Genomic DNA, 19,542 nt, shown 5'->3' on the forward strand with positions numbered 1-19,542 from the left:
TTCCTGCTGGTATTGCTCTGCGTTGAATTAACTTGAAAAGCTGTAGGCCCTGGACCCTTCTTAGACAAGTTTCCAAAGGCACCCACAATTGCAGGAAGCTTGTGAAAGTGTATTTCACTTCTGTTTCCAAGCTGAGAGGTGGGAATGAGCACCCTGATTCCAGTGTTGTTCATGCTGTCATCATTATGATGATAGGATCTGGGAGGGTGGTGGGTGGAGAGGTGTGGAGTATTATCTCTCAAAGATGTGGTGGACCAAAATGAGCCTGTTAATTTCTTCTTGCCCTTCTGTATTGTATTCTAATACCACATATACCTGAAGCACAAAAGCCTGGCTGCCTTTGTGTTCCCCTGTTTTGTTGATCACGTCAATACCATTTTGTTCTTAAAAGGCAAAAATAATTAGCAGTTTTTCATTTAAAAGAGAGTGCTATTGCATTTTGGTTTGGTTTGTTTTTTATTGGCCACAATTCACTGTAACTAGCCAAGATTAGGATGTGCTGTATTACTGTAGATATTTCATAATATTTGCAGAAGGTGATCAGGAGGCATAGTTTAGAGCCAAAGAAAGCCTAGACAAAAGTTGGAGTAAGGAGTTGTTGCTTATTAATAATCTTCTAATTACAGGATGCTTCAAGGCTCAGCTAACTTGGGCATACCAGGGGTTCTGACTCAGTGTGAAGGCAGCAGTTGATAGACTATGAAAGTCTTAAAGTGACGGAGGTATCCACTGTCAGTCATCCACACAGCTGCCATTCTGCACTATAGCCTCCTAAATGAGCTTTTTTAATTGCCTCCATGATGTCAGCTCTTCACCATATTGTTAACGTGTAACTTATTAATTAGGGTGCCAAGTTTTCCAGCCTTAATTCTTTCTTAACATCTTTTGGATTCGAAGGCTAGTGTAAATCCCTGCAATGTTTAGAGAGAGATTTCCATTGCCTTGGAAAGCTGTTGGCCTGGGCTGTCACTACAGCTTGACTGGGGGACCTGTTTTGACGGGATAAGGTTATTCACGGTCTTGTTCTACCTGGGAGAGTGGTGGGAGGAGCTAAGTGCTCTAGTGCTTTTAGCACTAGAGTTTGGTTCGCAGCCACGGCAAAGAGCTTTGACAGGGAGAAGAATATAAAAACGGAAATAACACTAAATCAAGTAGAAGTTGGTAGGAGGGCCTGTTTACAGAGAATCACATCTGTCCAGCCCAATTAAACTAACAAGATCTCAGTGGCAAAACTGCTAACCATTTTTGAGACTCTCATATATCCTATTTGATGCTGTTAAGTCGGTGATAATTATTAAGGAAAATGTTAATACTCTGATAGTTTTATGTATAGATGGGGGAAAATCAAAGGTTTGAGGCATTACCATGTGTCTCATGTACTGGTTCAAAACTTAATTTCAGAATTTTTTTATTATATACCATGCACTTTCTAGGCAGGATTTTATTTTTGTGTGTGTTTTGGTTTGTTTTTTTTTCATTTTTTTTCCATTCTCTATCTTGTGCTGTAAGTTTAGGTAAATGGTACAGATGTCCGGAAAATCCTCTGGTCAAAATAGCTCTGATAAAAATACTGTTACATGTACAACCAAATACATATATTCAGTTTACTATCTACTTACTGTCTCTGAGATAACTCAGGGAAATTAATGGTCTTTGATGTGGCACACACAATACAATTTTTAAAATTTCAAGCCCTACTTTTGAATATGCTTTAGATACTTGGATGCATCTGTCTTGCTATGTGTTGTTTATTTTTGTAATCATACTTCAGTCCAGATTTTGAAAGGTCTAGAGGTGCATTAAGTCCTATGAACATTTGGTACTTCAGAAAAACCTACCCACTAACAAAACAAAACACCCTCCGCCCTCTGGCTTAGACATCCCCCCCGTGCATCCCCCGCCCCAGTCTTTGTCCGTGAGTCCTGTGGACAAGGGGCAGGAGGTGCGATAGCCCAAACACTAGGGTTGACAATATCACAACTATTTCAACATTCCCACGCTTCCCTGAGAGGCCTGTTGATGATATCCTAGCATGCATAGCAAAAGATTCTCCTGTCTGCCAATGCCTACATAACCTTGGATAAACAGTCTTTTGCTTTGAGGAGGGTCTGCAAAGGTAAGTGGTTGTGTCTGTGCTCTAGCAAAATCAGATGACTGGCAACTGTATACCAACACAAATTAGCAGACCAAACTTCCAGATACTGGCATGGTGGAAGCTTCCTTTTGCTTGTGAGCTGGCAGGTTGCATTCTTCTGCTCTCCAGAGAGTGCAAGTAAAATTAAAAAAAAAAAAAAAAAATTGCTTATACGTGGTTTACTTTAGTTGTGAATGTAGGAACATGCTGCTTAGGAGAAACTTTTGCTCTGTCAGTCAGAGATTCCTGTCTATCGCTACTGCAGAACATTGCAAGAAATAACAGGCCTGGAAAGTCATCAACATAATGATGTGAAATGGTTTGGCTTTATCCTGCCTGAGGTATTTATTACTGTCCCATTGTAGGGAGGAGGAATGCTTTCTGTTTGAATGATACCAGATGTAAAGCTGATCAAGCCAGTATGCTTATTCCTCATCACATTCAGTACATTTCATGCCCTTTTAGGAGTCATGTTTCTTCTGTTGCTCTAGCAAGATGCTAACTGTGATTCAGTAAATATAATTTTATCTGTTGTGTATTGGTGTATACAAGTGACACAATTTTAGTGCAGACATGAGTGTGTTTTCTGTCAGATTTTTGGATGAGGCAATCACTAACTACTCTTACACGTGCTTTCATGAAACAGTTGCAGAGACTAGGTTTCTTACCCAGCAGTATAGCCTAGTGTGTGAGGAATGGGAAGGAGTACCAGGTGATGCCTTTATGCAGGCCCTTTCACATCTTGCCAGAGCTGGCAATAGGTATATCTGTGGTGTAGGATCTCACCCAGTACTGCTGTCGGCCTCCCATGCTAGCTATCAAGACCTGCATCATATTACCATTTTCTCTATGGAAAGTCAAAAATAAAGTGAACGTTTTCTCACTGGAATGAAGGAATCGAAGAACAGAGGAAGAGATCAGCTCTGGTATTAGTCCTCCTTTAACTTAGTTACAGTTTAACATGTATAATGTTATTGGGCCTTTTCCTTTGGTTCTAAGTAGAGCTTGTGTATCTCTTTGTCTTGGCGAGGAAGAGTTAGTGTGAAATGCTCCAGGATGGAGAATGCGGCTCTGTCTATTTTTCCCACACACCCACGAGTGCCATTACAAAGAAACAGCAGACTCTAGGAGTGTGGGAGTAGGTTTGTTTCCTCCTTAATCTTCTTTTAGGTTGACAGGTATTGAACACTTAAGGATTTTTCTTTTTTCCTTTTTTTTCCTTTTTTTCCTTTTTTTTCCTTTTTTTTCCTTTTTTTCCTTTTTTTCCTTTTTTTCCTTTTTTCCTTTTTTTCCTTTTTTTCCTTTTTTTCCTTTTTTCCTTTTTTCCTTTTTTTCCTTTTTTCCTTTTTTCCTTTTTTTTCCTTTTTTTTCCTTTTTTTTCCTTTTTTTTCCTTTTTTTTCCTTTTTTTTCCTTTTTTTTCCTTTTTTTTCCTTTTTTTTCCTTTGTGCTGACACTGTAGAGATTCAGTGAATAGTATCGAAAGTGGACTTGCATGGGTATAAGCAAGGCAGTTCCCTGGCTAGCCTGGTTTGCTCAGGTACAGAGAGTGACTGGTACATCAAAAAGGGATTATGTTGAATTATTATGGTTGCCTGCTCAGCTTTCAAGGAACTTGTGCACAACAGGATATACAGACATAGAAATGATCAGATGATGGGAGTGTCCTAGCCTATGCAGGTGTTGGTGAGCTTCTCTTTAAGTGGCTTCACTTCAGGCCTGTACTTATGAGTGAATAACTTGCTTTTTATCAAAGACATTCTAAAATGAGGCTGTCTGTACCATATGTTAGTACTAAAGTCTCACAATGTTCACTAGAAGCACTGTGGAAACAATACTATGTTTTTTTATTCTCATTTCCTAAGCTTTCATCTCCATTTCTGTAATGTCATTCTTGTGTATGCTGTTATAACCACACGTCAGCAATGCTTGTGCCTCACATTCAGTAATGCCGTCATGGCTGTGATATTAGCAGGTGATTTTTGACTCCTGAATACTGTCATACTGTTTCAGTGCTCTGCAGCTCAAGGTCTCCTACTCCTGGCACAGTATGCATGTAAAAACGTGTACAAATGCATGATCACATTAACGATATGAGTGTTAATGTTAATCAGTGTGTGCGGGTGGCTAACAAGCCGGTGTTAGACAACCAGTTCCGTAACTATCTCTGCAATTTAGTGACCCACGTCATCAGAACCACTTCCCCAGTATGCTGGGAACAGGTTTCTAGAAATGGTGAGATGTGACAAGGGAAATAGTCACTCGATATGTAAAAACAGAAGCAGTCTTTAGGTATCATTAGCCTTGGCTTAATTGTTTTAAGACCAATTTATAGGATATTAAATTTTGAATGCAAATCTAAATTGAGGTTATATTGGGAAATGGAAATTGTGATCACCCCACACACATGAGGTATACAGCTTGGAGCCTGCATGTGCATAGAAGGCAATGTGGTGCATACACTATGATACCTAAAAGCAATCTTTGATAAACTTTTTATTGCTTTTTTTCTGTTGTTGTGTTCTATATCTGTTCTCTCCAGGCTTCGTGGACCCGGCCCGAGAAACAAGAGGTATAAGATTACCAGACCTTTAGCAAACTTCTTAGTTTTTTGGTTTTGGTTGTTTTAAGCATTACAGATTAACAAACTTCTAGTCCAGTAACCATGCCAACTAAACCAGCATTAATAATATGAACAAATTAAATATCAATACATAAAAGAAACAGCTTATAGAGTTAGAAGTTGCTTGGCATATAGTAATGCATTTTTGGATGAGCAAACTAGCTGTGTTGGGGTGAGTAATTCTGGTTGTCACTTTAAAAAAAAAAAAGGACAAAAGTAAAAGCAAGTGTAAAATCTGACAAATACTGCTTTCACCATTTTCTTCTATACTGCCACTGTGAATTATATCTCTTTTCTAGAGCTTAAAGAATTAGCAACAGCGTATATTCTGGGAAAGTATTTTTTCCCAAAGATCACCTCTTCTGCTCCATCCAACTCATCTGTTTGCTCATGGTACTCCTTAAGTTAGACCTTCTCTTAAAGGACAACTGCATCGTGTTCCATTTCAAAATCAATGCAGATCAATCTTTCACAAGTTATATTTCTTCAGAAAATGCTCCAAATTACTAAATTATTATTTGTCTTTGATTTGCAAGGGTCAATGAGGGGGTGTGGGATAATGCAGTAACTGAATTTGGTGCAAATGTGGTTTGTTGCTGTTTTATTTCGCATTCAGTGCTGTATTTTGAAAATAATTATAATAACCTACCTTTACATGCACCTGATCTGTAGCATTCTTGCTTCAAAATAGACCAGAAAGTATGTTTCCAAGCAAATAATAATGGTCAGGTAGAGAACAAAAATAGCTATCAGAACTGGGTGACTTGTATTTGTATTTTTAGGATCAGCTTGGTGGAGGCTCTGGGAATCCTGAATTCTTTTTTATTTTTAAGCCATCTTAAACCATAGAGACTGGTGTGGCCTAAACAAAGTGAACTTCTAACTTAAGCACCACTCACCTTTGTTTCATATGGGGCCAAGAAGAAACAGTCCATTCTTACTTCAAAATAATCTGTTGGAACAGATGAATTGTGGCAAGTGAAGGCATCAGATATTCAGACCAGTTTGCGTTGAAGAATTTGGAATTTGAGTAGTTGCATCTTTTCAGGCCTTATCTTAATTCCTATTACAGTTGTCTCTGACTTCCCCCTTGCCGTCCTGTCCCCTGTCCGTTCCCCCCCCCTCCCCGGGTGTTTTCAATGTGCTCTCTGTCTCAAGCTTTTTATTAATATGAGCACTAATACTATTAAGCTTGCTGTCTCTAAATTTCTTACTGTGTCTGTGTCTTGAAATATCCAAGTGGGATTCTGTGAGGAAGCTGTTGAAGCTTGTTTTGCAGCTTGTATAGACATATCTTTAAAATAGCTAGCATGGGGTCTTTTAGCAGTATATTCCAGCAGCAGGGAGTTCAGTTCTCAGGAAGCTGAGTGAATACTTGGCATTAAGTGTTTCACTTACTAATGCATTAGCTAGTTTAAAGTAAGGAAGTCTCGATGAGCTTCAGTCGTAGCAACATACATGGGTGTTAAATCTTGCTTTCCTTGCTTTAGAGGCACAATTGCAGTTGGCTGCATCTTCCTCTGAAGCACAGTCAGCTCTACTTACTATGCACTGTCCATAGCGGCTCAGTTGACCATTCTGGTCCTGCATATACTGGAGAATTGTTGAAAGTCTTATTAGCAGCATATGCTAACAAAAAAACCCAATTTTATCACCAACAGATGCTAAAAAATTCAGTTACAAGCAAAATTACACCTCAGTTACACCACAAACTGGTGATGCTTTCTGGTAACTGGGAATTAGTGCAACCTTACAAATACTGAGAGCTGCAGATGAGCTCTGGTTAGCGCAGTGCAAACACAGAGCTAGGAGAGACCTCTCGTCTTCCCTCACTGGAATTTGTAGCTGTGGTCAGGATTTCCAGGTGCTGTTTTTTAATGATGCCCACCATGTGGAAAGTGGGTGAGGAGAAGATATGACTGTGAAATTAAATTGTGGATACTTGTTTGTGAAAGGAGTATAAAATCAATAGGTGGAGGGAAGGGGGGTAAATGCATTTCCTACTTGTCTCTCCTCTTCCCCTTTGGCACTGACTTACTGAAATCTAGGCCAGCTTTGTACGTAGTGACTACATGCCACGTCACATTCTCAGAATTTGGAGAAAAACACCTCCATGTGTCTCAGGATAAGGTGTAATTGGCGTTATGGAGAACCATCATACCCTTTTCTGTAGCGTGGCAGTTGCTATATCATGAGTTATTGCCAGTGTCCCGTAGGGTTGTCTCCTCATTACTTTTGTTATCCAAAATCCTCGAAATCAAAGAGGCTAGGTAAAGTGATTACAAGTGTCTACATCTGGCTCACAAGTTTCTACCTATCCTATGTCTCTAATAGCTGGGAATTGGTAGCATCTGATGTTCTGAAGTATGAATAAAGAAAACTAGTAGCATGCTTTCCTGGGTAGACATTTTTCTCTTTGGAGTATTTTCCCTGATCTTTTTTTTTCTTTACTTGTGCTTTTTGCATTAAGAAACAGAGCTTCATCTTCATAATTGGTTGCATTACTTGCAAAGTTATAATTTTACCATGACTGCCTGGGACTCTTTTGTTTTTATTAGGTCTTGACAAAGTGGGGAAAAGGCAAGTGACACTGGATGTAAAATTACATTTGCTGTAATGATCATGTGCTGGTATTTTGCCATGTTTATACTCTTGTCTGCTGATGGCATCTTAGTAACAAGTATTTAGAATATTCACTCAACTCATGAGTTAAAAGAAGCTGGGAGCCTCTGCAGATCTGGAGTCTTGACATTTATGGACCCTACTGCAATAGTTTCAGAATTGAGTTGGGTTTTGGAGTCAAATCACAAGTCAGACAAAAGAATAATAATATAGTCAGCCAGTGAAGAAAGATAAAAGCGGAATTTGATTGTGCAAGGTGCCACAATGGACAAATGTCATGTTAAGGATTCTTTCTCTGGTTCTAGGAAATGATGCACACATGAAATAAAGAACGCTTCCCAGCAACACAAGGGACCAAGCACAGGAGAGGGGATGGAGCTTGTGGCATTGGTCAGGGATTGCAGTAGATCTGCATGCAGGGTAGAAGAGAGAAGAAAAATACATATAATGGTTTCTGTGTCATCAAAGGATACTGTTGTTGTGTGCATGGTCTTTGACTAGCTCAAATGAACTAATATTCAGAACTAACAGACGTAATCACATTTACTTGTAGAAACTTCATCAGTCTCAGAGATTAAGACCACTAGCTCCCTACAGAAAGAGGCTTCAGGCCCAGAGCTTCTGACCACTTGAAATACCAGAGATGTACTTTGTGCTACAGCTCAGTGCATTTGGCTGTTTAATATCCTCGGGGTTTTTACTCATAATCTCAGTATTTGTCCTGTATCTTCCAAGAAAATTAATGCTCTTGGAACGTGAATTGCATTAAGTCTGGCAGGCTGCAGCAGCAGGCACAGACATGAGGGTACCTAATTTGTTCACTTGTGCTTGTGCCACTTTGGAAACTAGATGAGAGAGTTGGTGCTTTAAAGCTTCCAAGCTGAAGCACAAAGACCAAGAGCTTGCACAAGCACCAGAGCAGGAGTCCATGGCCTTGTGCACTTCATATATTTAGAGAGCATTTGGGCTTTGGTCACGAATTGGAGAGGGTTAAAAAAAAAAAAACAAAAGTGATGTGGGATGGGATCGCTGGGTGGCTGCAATCCCTTTGAGCAGATGGTAGTCTGGATTTTACATTCCTTGTCTCTCTCATTGACATCCCCACACTTTCTTACATGTGGGAGCAATTTCTAAATGGGCTTATAACCAATGCAGATTGCTCTAGAATTTTCTTGAAGCATCACAAGACCTTGAAGCAGGCTTTTCTCTAGAAGGGTCACACAGTTTTCTTGCCCTGTTCATTGTACCTTGCTCTTTTCAGTGCCATGTTCAAGTGAAATTTCTGAGCTTTTGTTTTGCCTGATTCAGCTCTGAGGTCTGGATCTGTTCTTATTAATGCCATTTTGAGGACGTAAAAGTAAAACAAGCATCAGTGAGAGAAGAGGAAGGCCTGAATTCTCTGAGCAGAAACACAATAGCTGTTGGGGAGGCTTTCTACAAGAGCATGCTGGCAAAAATTTTTAACCAGAGCTGGATCTCTGCAATTCTCATTCTGGGAAGAAGCTTGACGTTATCCAGCTGTCCTCAGACATCTGATACTTCGGTCCTTCATTTCATTTTTTTCCTTCTCCTGAGTGCTTTGAATCACTGCAGTTGGTCCTGTGTGACAAGGAATCTTCTTGTTGCTTTTGAAAATGCCTCTCTGTGCCCCTGATTTCACCTGGCCTCAGGTGATCACTTCTCAAGTACTGAGCACTGAGGGCTTGGTGTGAGGTACTTGCATTTGTTCACATCCCTTTAGCCTGCACCACAGGCTCAGAGCTCAGCTTCTAACGCTTTTTTTTCCTTTCCTGCCAGACCCTGGATGGGCGCATCGTAGTACGTAGCCATGCCCGGGTGTCATCCCTGACTCTCAAAGAAATTCAGTACACAGATGCCGGAGAATATGTATGCACAGCCAGCAACACCATCGGGCAGGACTCCCAAGCCATGTACCTTGAAGTGCAGTGTAAGAAGCAGAGGATGGGGCGGGAAGGGTGTTCATGTGTTTAGAGGGGGGACTTTTTTGATTTCCTTTTTCTGTGGTGAGACTGAGGCACCTACGGCTAGGGAAATGTGTCTTGTTTAGGTAGAGGGCATGGGAAGCCACTCAGTCTGAAATAATTTTGTTGGAGGCATGTTGCTGTGTGCATACATACAAATGTCTGCTTTAGCTGTCTCCAGCTGGGATACTGTTTGCACCTTGGGAAGATTATGGGCCATGAGTCTGCCACAGTCCCATTTGTCGGGTGCATCAGGGTTCTTCCCCAGGACAACTTCCTGGTATGCACTGCCCTACATGCATAGCATGCTGTCTGTTCCTCCTCACACACTGTGTGAGGAATGGCCTTTGGGACTGAGTGGGTTTCCTCCTTAGGTCCTTCAGCAAAAGACACCTTCTATCCCCCCAGACGAGAAGACAGTCCTGTTTCTTATATTAGATTCCCTTCCCCACATCAAACTGGACCCCAGCCAAGGGATCCTTAAAGTGAGGCTGACTTGGCTACTTTAGGAGATTTTTCTGGCTCAAATTGCCTTCACAAATGTGTCTGTCTTTCAGATGCCCCCAAGCTTCAGGGCCCTGTGGCTGTCTATACCTGGGAAGGGAATCAAGTGAACATCACCTGTGAAGTATTTGCTTACCCCAGTGCTGTCATCTCCTGGTTCCGGGATGGACAGCTGCTTCCCAGCTCAAACTATAGCAACATCAAGATCTACAACACCCCGTCAGCAAGCTACCTGGAGGTGAGGAAAAGCAAGGAGGGGAGAAGGCACATGCAGCCAGGAAGGCTCAATGCTATCAAATAATTTATGTTACTGATTTTGATGGAGTTAAGTCTTTCGTCAGGGCACTCTGTTGGTAGACAAGAAGTTTTGTGGTATTTCTGGCATGTAAATGCAAAGAAAATGAGGTAATAGAAGACATCACCCTCTCTTTGCCTTTGAGTTTCTGCCCACTGCAGTTCTCCCCTCTGTGGACAGCCCTCAGAGTGTTAGCATGTGTACTTTATTGTGGCATCTCTCCCCAGCAAAACGCAGAGTGCATTCACACAGTAAAAAGGGTTTTCTGATTCGAGCATGAGTCTTCATTCCTTCCACAGGTGACACCAGACTCTGAAAATGACTTCGGGAACTATAACTGCACTGCTGTGAACCGCATTGGCCAGGAGTCCTCAGAGTTCATTCTTGTGCAGGCAGGTGAGAATCCCAGGCAGGGAAATAAGGAAATGCGTGTGCAGCCCTTGACCTGAGGTGGCAGAGTGACTGTTCTTTTCTAGTTTGTGTTGGTAGGGTAGCAGGAGAACCAGCTTCTACTTTCAGAGAGACTCTTAATAGATTTTTGCGTTGGGATGAGTTGTAGATAACAAGACCCTCAATATCTGTTTCCTTGTTTCTGAAGGGTCTCATTCTTTTCTGAGCTTCCAGTACACTTTGGTAGAGCTGTGATCTTTGATTTCTGACAGCCGTTGCATATGTGCATATGCATGCATATATGCTTCTCAAGATCAGCAAAATATCCCTAATAGATATCCCTAATAGTACAGGTAGTGCAAGACAGAAACCTCAGAGCACTGTGTACCAGCCAAAGAGGCCCGGTGTCTGCATGACAGACTGGAAGCGCCTCTGGTGTCCTCTCATGGCTGCTATAGAGGCAGATTTAGGAATGGTCAAGCTATGTATTGGAGTGCCCTATGGAAGAGACTTGTAGGGACAGAATAGCATCCAGGATGCTTTTGCTACTCAGCTCCGGTTATCCTCTTTTGAAGAAAGTACTGTAAGTCTCTAGCCTCTTAGAGAAGAGACAAGATGAAGGTCTCTGCACTGTCTAATTAACATTCTTAAAAGCCCTCTTAACAGCCTCCCCTCCTGAGGGAGAGCCTTAGGCCCACCCTTCCCTCCTTTGTGACCATGACAAGGGTGTGTTTGATATTCTGTTTTCTGTTTTCTTTGCCACTGGAACTGGGGATCCTTGTTCCCTGCTGTCTTCTGTATCACTGGTTGTTTTCCCTTCTTCCCACAGATACTCCGTCCTCTCCTTCCATTGACAGAGTGGAGCCCTATTCGAGTACTGCCCAGGTGGAGTTTGATGAGCCTGAAGCTACCGGTGGGGTGCCCATCCTCAAGTACAAAGCAGAGTGGAGGGCACTGGGCGAGGGAGAATGGCATTCGAGGTTGTATGATGCAAAAGAAGGTAGGATGATAAAACAAGGTGTTACCTCCCCCACCTGCACCTCAAAAGACTTTCTTTCCTTTGGGGGAAAGCCAGAGCGGAGGGTTCCATAGCTTTGCAGTTTCAGCTGCTATATTAAGGCCTCACACAAGTTCTTAAACATTCGCTTTGCAGTGACACCTTGAATTTTTAGTTGGAAATGAGGGCCCCGCTGTGCTGATAGCACCACACATGTGACAGGGCACCAGCCTTCTCCTCCTAGAGCGTGTGTTGTAGCACTACATTCATCTCTGTAGATGAGAGAGGAGCCCACACTGGAGCAGGTTTGCTGGCAAGACTTGGGACCCTTTGGGGTCCCACACTGGAACAGTCTGTTCCTGAGGTACTGCACCCCATAGAAAGGGCCCATGCTGGAGAAGTTCATGGAGAACTGTCTCCTGTGGAAGAGACCCCACGCTCGAGCAGGGTAAGAGTGTTAGGAGTCTTCCCCCTGAGGAGAGAGGAGTGGCAGAAACAACATGTGATGAACTGACCACAACCCCCATTCCCTGTCCCGCTGCGCCGCTTAGGGGGAGGAGGTAGAGAAAATTGGGAGTAAAGTTAAGCCTGGGAAGAAGGGAGGGGTGGGGGAAGGTGTTTTGAATATTTGGGGTTTATTTCTCATTATTCTACTCTGATTGGATTGGTAATAAATTAATTTTCCCCAAGTCAAGTCTGTTGTGCCCATGACAGTAATTGCTGAGTGATCTCCCTGTCCTTATCTTGACCCACAAGCCTTTTGTTCTGTTTTGTCTCCCCTGTCCAGCTGAAGAGGGGAAGTGATAGAGTGGCTTTGGTGAGCACCTGGTGTCCAGCCAGGGTCAACCCACCACAAACACACATTGCTTAAAATGTATCCTTACTTCCAGCAAACCAAAGGAATTTTGATTTGGGAGGACTGTGAAGAGGAGAGTTCTATTTCAGACCTGAATCTTCCATTGCCAATCCTGGCTAGAACTGAAATTCTTCTCTTAGGTCCCCACTGGAGTGATGTGATCATAGCTAGATTCAGGTTTCTTTTTCTCATTGCTCCCTTTCTGTCTCTGCAGGAAAAATAGAGCTTATTTCTTTCTTTGTATCATGATGACCCCACAGCGGGTTCTTTCCATCTCTTACGTTGTGTCTGGCCTCCTTATAGATTGTTAAAGGAGAGATGAGTTTCTCTACTGCTAAGGGCATTGCTTTCAGTTGGATCACGCAGCCCAACAGATGAGCAGTTCTATGCGTTATACCTGCTACTCCCAAATGACAGTGGTCTTGAAGAGCATTATTCAAGGAGCTCCTTGGCACAGGCCAAGGGCTGATGCCCTCTGGTGTCTACCACGAGCTCCATTACATCCCCTCTGGAGAGGCTGTGGCAGTACACCTCTAATCAGCTGGTTGACACAGAGAAAGTGATAGCTCTGACCTTTCTCTTTGTCTGCACTGTTTATGGGAGGCTGTTATATGGGGTGAGATGACAAAAGTATGTGATAGAAACGTGCCGTTTGTTGTTGACTTAAAGCCTGAGCCTTTCTTTGCCCTTCTTCCCTTGTTTCTGCAACAGCAAATGTGGAAGGCATGATCACTATCACTGGCCTGAAACCTGAAACAACCTACTCTGTGAGACTGTCTGCGGTCAATGGCAAGGGTGTGGGTGAGATTAGCCTGCCATCCGACTTCAAGACACAACCAGTTCGTAAGTAAAACTGAGACCTCCCTCTGCTTCTCCAGTTCTCTTTCCTTGAATCTTTCCAGGGAATCTCTGCCATGCATGGATGACACCATCTTCTTTTGCAGACTTTCCTGCACCCTTTGTTTTTGTTGTGCTTTTTGATTGTAGTGAATTTCATTACTAATTAAAAACCTTCTTTGAAGGTAGGAGGCAGAGGAACTATTTTATTTTGTGCCCTGGGTTACTAGTATAAACTTTGTATTGTCAAAGAGAAGGGACTATGCCATGGAGAGTTTTAATAAGAAAACGGAGTGACTTGAGAATGGCATTGGTCATAGAGAATGTAATGACATTGTCACAAGGCAGGTTTTCTTGCAAATTGGAAATTAAGAGGTTCAGCATAGGACTGGCCAATGAACTGTGGAAGGAGGGGGAAGGATGGAGATTTCTCTTTTCTGCATATTTCTGCTTAAGATACCCATGCAGCATGTAAGGCGATTTCCAAACCTCTTGTCAGCTTTACTCGGGTAATCTTCCACTCCAATGGCGGGGTACTCTTCTGTGGTCTAACGCTTTCCCTCCTGTTTCAACCAGGAAGAAAAGATACAAAAAGTAAAAACCAGACAGTTATTCAAAATAGGAAGGGAGAGAAAGAAATAAAAAAGTGTAGGGAGATGTGACAAAAGCAGGCAGGGGAGAACTGGCCTCTTACCCTTTTACGCAGCCTCATCCAAGTATTAGGATCTGGGTTCAACCACCCACAACCCCTGGCGTTCTTTCCTATTCCCCTTGCATTTAGACCTACAGCCTATTCTTCTTCCCACCATCGCACCCATACTTGTGTACCTATTTCATAGCTCTTCTGAAAGCACTATTCAGGACCTTCCCCCAAATTCAGAGCTAGCAATATTCCTAGCCATCTATGTGCATGCTTTGAGGCCCTGTGAGCTGTGCATGGTCTTGATTTTTGTCTGCCAACTTGTGCCTCACCAGAATTGCTGAGCAGTATGGGACAGTACACATGCCTTGTTCCTTGGAAATCCCAGGCCCTGTGCAGTAAGGCAGCCCTCACAATTGGTGTCCAGTCTGTTGTTATAACTCCTGTAACCTACCCCACTCCCTAGGGTTGGATTTGAGACAGCTGATGGTATTTTGATTTTCCAGCTCCATGTTCTCTATCTCCCCTTCTCACCTCTTCTACCTTTTATTTTTTTTTTCTATCTGTCTTTTCTTTTTGTCTGTTCCATCCATGGAAAAACTGCAGGCATCCCTCACTCACGTAAGTGCCTCTCTGCATTTCTTTCACTCTCTTTTTAAGTTCCTAGAGTGTTCCTCTAACATACATAACATTCACTTTTAATCTAGTACCTCTTTGCTATCAGGGTCTTTAGAAACAAAGTACTGTCCATTTCCTAACAAGACTGACACTAAAATAGTCATCCTGCTATGGGTAATACTGCTCTTTTTAGAACAGAATTAGGGGTTAACACCTTTGTCTTTATTGTAAAGCATGCAATTCAAATATTTAACTTAGTGATTGTCTAATAATAATAATAGTTAGCTTGTTGATTACAGAGTGCAGTAGTGGAAGGCTTAATGTTTATGAATCAATTAAAAAATTTCAAATTTTAATGAAATGTAGATAATTCGGGGGGGACACGACAACAAACTGGAGAAAATTTTAGCTGAATTGCAGATGTGGTTTAGACCAATGAAAAACCAAACAAAATCTTCAGAATTTTTAGTATATTCACAATTTTGAAAGCAAAAACTTCAGGAAAAAAATCACATTTTTTGCCTCTTCTCACTAATACTTTTTGCACTTCATATTCGTTGGAAAGTCTTCCAGCACTTGTGTAGATTGTATACTCAAATAACTAAATTTAAAAAAAAATAATGCATGTTTCCTCCTTCCCAATGCAAAATGAGTTAAAGCGATTTGATGGATATGTTTAATTGTCACTAGGGTTCAGTGAAACAGTTTATGCTCCATAGCTTTGTGCCTTTCAAATCGGAGTTAATCACTGGCAGCTAAAAGAAACCTCTTTATCTAAGTGAGCGTTATTCTCTTTATAAAAGTATATGTCCTTGTGGTGAACTGTTGTTATTCCCAAGATTGCATGGGCAAGCTTTATGAAGCTGCTGTCACATTCTTTGAGATTTCTGAAGTTGAAGTAAAAAAGGAAAGATTTTTTTTTTTCTCCTAATTACAGAATTTGAATCATGCATGTGCTATTTTTCCTTAAAGATTGTATTATACAAAAGCTTGGACTTAGTGGACCGCTAACAAGATGAATAGGTTGGTAGTCAAGATGGATGAATGAATGGGCAGATGGATAGATAGAATTGCAAATTGTAGTAGTTACAAAGAGTCAACTGGGAGACAGTTTTCCAGAACGTATCTGCAGTCCGGTGCCTAAAATTGTTTGGAGCCTGTTAATTTCAGTAGAAGTAATATATCCCTTATATGAAGTGAATTGTGGTTAGAATTTTAACTACCAGGCAAATGATTTGGTAGGCCCTTCTGAATTGGACGTAGTCAATAATACACAAGGGAGATAAGGGCTTAGATATTGAGTCTCTATGCAGATCAGTACCACAGGAAAAGGGAAAAGATCCAATTAAGAAGAGAGGAAAAAAAAACATTAAAAGCTTTGTTTCAGCCACATCGACAGATCTGTCTGGTAAGCCTCACGTTCATCACTTGGGGACAGGTATGTGGCTTTGAAGAACATTAAATCACGCTTGTAGAGGACTTATTTTGCTATTTTTTTTAATGTGGCAGTCAACTATCAATCAGTCTGTAGTCCCTAAATCTTCTCCCTTGTAGGCTAAGTTCCCCTTTTTTTTTTTTCCTTCTTTGTGGGCTATATTTTTTTTTTAATGTATGTGAAATTAAATTCTACTTAATGCTCTTTGAGGCACATTTATGCCTTGCAGGTGTGATTCTTCTGAGCATTCAGTTCTGTAATTCTTTCTGTGCTCTCTGGGATTCTCAAAACCCATCTCAGATCATGAATGGGGTTGTAGAAATGGTGAAGAGATTGTTGGCACAACAGAAATGCCTTTTTTCGTCTGTGCTGGAATGCTGGTCACACAATATTACCTGTTCGTGGGCAAAGTCAAAATCAGGAAGAAGTTGAGTGTCCCCTAGCCTGCTGTGATTTGGAGATCACAGAAATGTTTCATAAATTTTACAGGAAAGAATATGGAAACTGTGTTTTGACACAAGCCAAGGCTGTATTGTCAGACTAGACAAAGCAACTAGTTTTCCTTGTGCTATTGTTTAAAATTCATACTTGAATGTAAAAACTGACACCATTTTTTAATGCCTGCTGGGATATTTCCGCAGTTATTTTGATTTTTTTCATTTTCCTCAATAAGCAAAAAGTACTTTCTTTCTATCTTAGAGGCACAGGAAGGCCCAAGTAATTAATGATAATGATTTGCTGGTTTTCTGCATTTCCTTTTCCTTATAAAACAAAGACAAACAAAGGCTGCACACAGACCTTGTGAACAGTTTCTTTTTGAGCCCTGGTTGTTTCTTGCTGTTGTGCAGGTGGGACCCAAATGTGTGTTAAACCATGCGTGTGTGTGTGTATGGCGTGTGGTTTTGATATCAAAATACCTTAATGTAAAAAAACCCAAACCAACAAAACAATACTAGAATAATCCCCAAGCTGGCAATACGATAGTTAGCAATGGCCTTCACCAAAATAGCGGTCATGTAGGCTGTGTATTGCTGCCATAGATGCAGTGCTGGCCAGTCTCTCTGCTGGTCTTAAATGGTATTGGTTTGAACTCCTGGGAACGTTGGTGAACAGTGGTGCGTGTTCAGTGAGCCTGTGTTATGAGGAAGTTGGTTTAAAGCAAGAACTTGCAGAGTATCCAAAACGCAGGTCTGGCAAAGTGCACTTACTTTGCTTGCGCTCTATGTCCAGGGAGACTTGATCTGACAAAATTTACCAATTTATTTTTTGATTTTCCATCTCTTGGCAGTATTTAACAGGAATCAACTCCCCTCCTCACCTTCCTTTCTCTTTCTTTAGCAAGAACTGCTGCACCCACCTCCCATTCAGCAGAGAGTGAGTATGGTAGAAGAGGCTGTCATCTTTGTTCCGCTTTGCTCTGCATGCATCTCCTCACTGAGTGTGATGCACTCTGCCTAACATCCTTGGGTGTTTTCCTTCTTTTCTGCATGTTCCCCCCCCTCGCCCCTGGGGGGAAACTGAATCTTCAGGTAGAGGAACTACAGATAAGCATAAGTTTGATTTCCAGGGCAGAGAAAAGCCGCAGACATCTCCCAGGTATGCTGGACTCATGGAAGGAGAGAGATAAAGAGAAAGATGTAGAGTGAAACCCTGCCCATATCAAAGTTGGTTGTTGTCACTGGCCTTTGCCATTAAGATTTCTGATAAGTTTGTGTTCCATTCTTGGGGACATCTTATGGGATATGCTCAGTTTTTGTGTTGTGAAACTAAATTTCCTGAAATCAACTTAGTAAAGCAAATAGTTTAGTTTCTCAGGTAAATAGAGCGGAAGATACTCAAGTGATCAGCAGGGAATGGCTTGTGCTTCCCTAAGCCTGTTACTTCTGCAGCCATGGAAGAGAACTCATTTCTTTACATCCTGCTTCATTGTTTTTTAAAATCTTCATAATCAGATTTAGGCTGCAAACTGCACAAGGATCTGTTTTGTTCTCTTACACCAGCAGCACTCATATCGCTATGGGACAAAAAGGAATTCATAGAATATCTCAAGTTGGAAGAGACCCATAAGGATCATGAAGTCCAACTCCCTGCTCCTCACAGGACTACCTAAAACTAAATCATATGACTAAAGGCATCATCCGACAGTCTTTGAACTCTGACAGGCTCGGTGCTGTGACCACTTCCCTGGGCAGCCTGTTCCAGTGACCGACCACCCTCTCAGTAAAGAAGCTTTTCCTAATGCCCAATCCGGACTTCCCCTGATGCAGCTTCATTCCATTTGCTTGTGTCTTATCGCTGGTCACTAGAGAGAGGAGATCAGCACCTTCCCCTCCATAGCCCCCTTGAGGAAATTAGAGACTGCGATGAGGTCACCCCTCAGCCTTTTCTTCTCCAAGTTGAACAAGTCAAGTGACCTCAGCTGCTCCTCCCAAGTCTTGCCCTTGAGACCTTTCACCATCTTGGGCGCCCTCCTCTGGACACACTCTAATAGTTTGATGTCCATCTTATATTGAGGTGCCCAGAACTACACGCAGTACTCAAGGTGGGGCCGCATCAGTGCAGTGCAGAGTGGGACAATCACCCCGTTTGACCGACTAGCTCAATGTAACCCAGGACATGGTTGGCCTTTTTGGCTGCCAGGGCACACTGATGACTCATATTTAACTTGCCATTGATCCAAACCCCCAGATCTCTTTCCACGGCGCTGCTCTTCAGCCTCTCAAGACATCTGATTTACCCTTCTTTGTAGCTGTAGTTGTCTGCTTGGTCATGAAGACGTGACAGTCACAATTCTTTTGTTTTTAAAGATGTTATATAGAACAGTAAAGAAATCCCTCACAGCTCATGAGTCTCATGCTGCATTCTTCCCATGACTTTTGGAAATAGAGACTTGCTTCTTTGTCCTTCTGTCCTGGTAATGCTTGTATTCAATGCTTGTACAGTCTGTCTTTGCTCTAGGGAGTGGAGTGCTTAGCAGCATTCCCAAGGGCCTTTCAGTCTGTCAGCTTCTCTCAAAACTGCCTTATTTCCTAAGGGTGCTTACACCGCCTTGGGCTGTTTGATCTTTTTTCCTCCTCTCTGCCTGTACCCTGGCCCTAGTGCATGGAGGTGAGAAAAAACAGTGTATCAGAAGGGTAAGTTCCCATTACTCCTTGCTCCTTTGTCTTCTATAGTTGGGCACAAGCTGGCAATGGGATGCTGCTCTGGAGGGCCTTCCAGAAATTCCAGTACTTAATGGGCTAGCAATATGTGAACCTAGGTTGCTGTTTGGGCCAAAAGTGCACAAAAATGCTGTAGCTGTCTCTGAAATTGGATTCAAAGATTCAAAACTCTTCAGGATGAAAAAGCATCAGTAGGGGACCCTTGGAGCCATAGCTTGCTGCGGGAACCATGCAGTGCAGGCTGGCTTCCCTGTCACTTGAAGGGGCCTGCATCTGGCAGCACAGCTTCCCCTGTGGAGAGGGCTCGGAAAACAGCAGCAGCAGAGCACAATTTTTGCAGCCTCTTCAGGTAATACACATCTGCCCGAAGGATTCAGTATAATTCTCACTCTCTCCTCATTAGATCTCCCCTCTTTCCTTTCTATCACCCCGTCCCTGCCTCTTTTAATT

At 42.1% G+C, this 19,542-nt stretch overlaps 1 protein-coding gene across 1 annotated transcript in view; it reads left to right on the forward strand.

Annotated features, from left to right (window-relative positions):
- Positions 1-19,542, forward strand: part of NCAM1 (neural cell adhesion molecule 1) — a 70,236-nt gene that overhangs the window by 15,564 nt on the left and 35,130 nt on the right. Inside the window, exons 9-13 of the mRNA XM_009882477.1 lie at positions 9,175-9,325; positions 9,917-10,101; positions 10,458-10,554; positions 11,378-11,548; positions 13,113-13,244. Coding sequence (XP_009880779.1) covers positions 9,175-9,325; positions 9,917-10,101; positions 10,458-10,554; positions 11,378-11,548; positions 13,113-13,244 — 736 coding nt within the window. The remainder of the gene's footprint in view (positions 1-9,174; positions 9,326-9,916; positions 10,102-10,457; positions 10,555-11,377; positions 11,549-13,112; positions 13,245-19,542) is intronic.

The sequence above is a fragment of the Charadrius vociferus genome, unplaced genomic scaffold, assembly GCF_000708025.1.
Source record: "Charadrius vociferus isolate BGI_N301 unplaced genomic scaffold, ASM70802v2 scaffold1413, whole genome shotgun sequence".
Lineage (NCBI taxonomy): Eukaryota > Metazoa > Chordata > Aves > Charadriiformes > Charadriidae > Charadrius > Charadrius vociferus.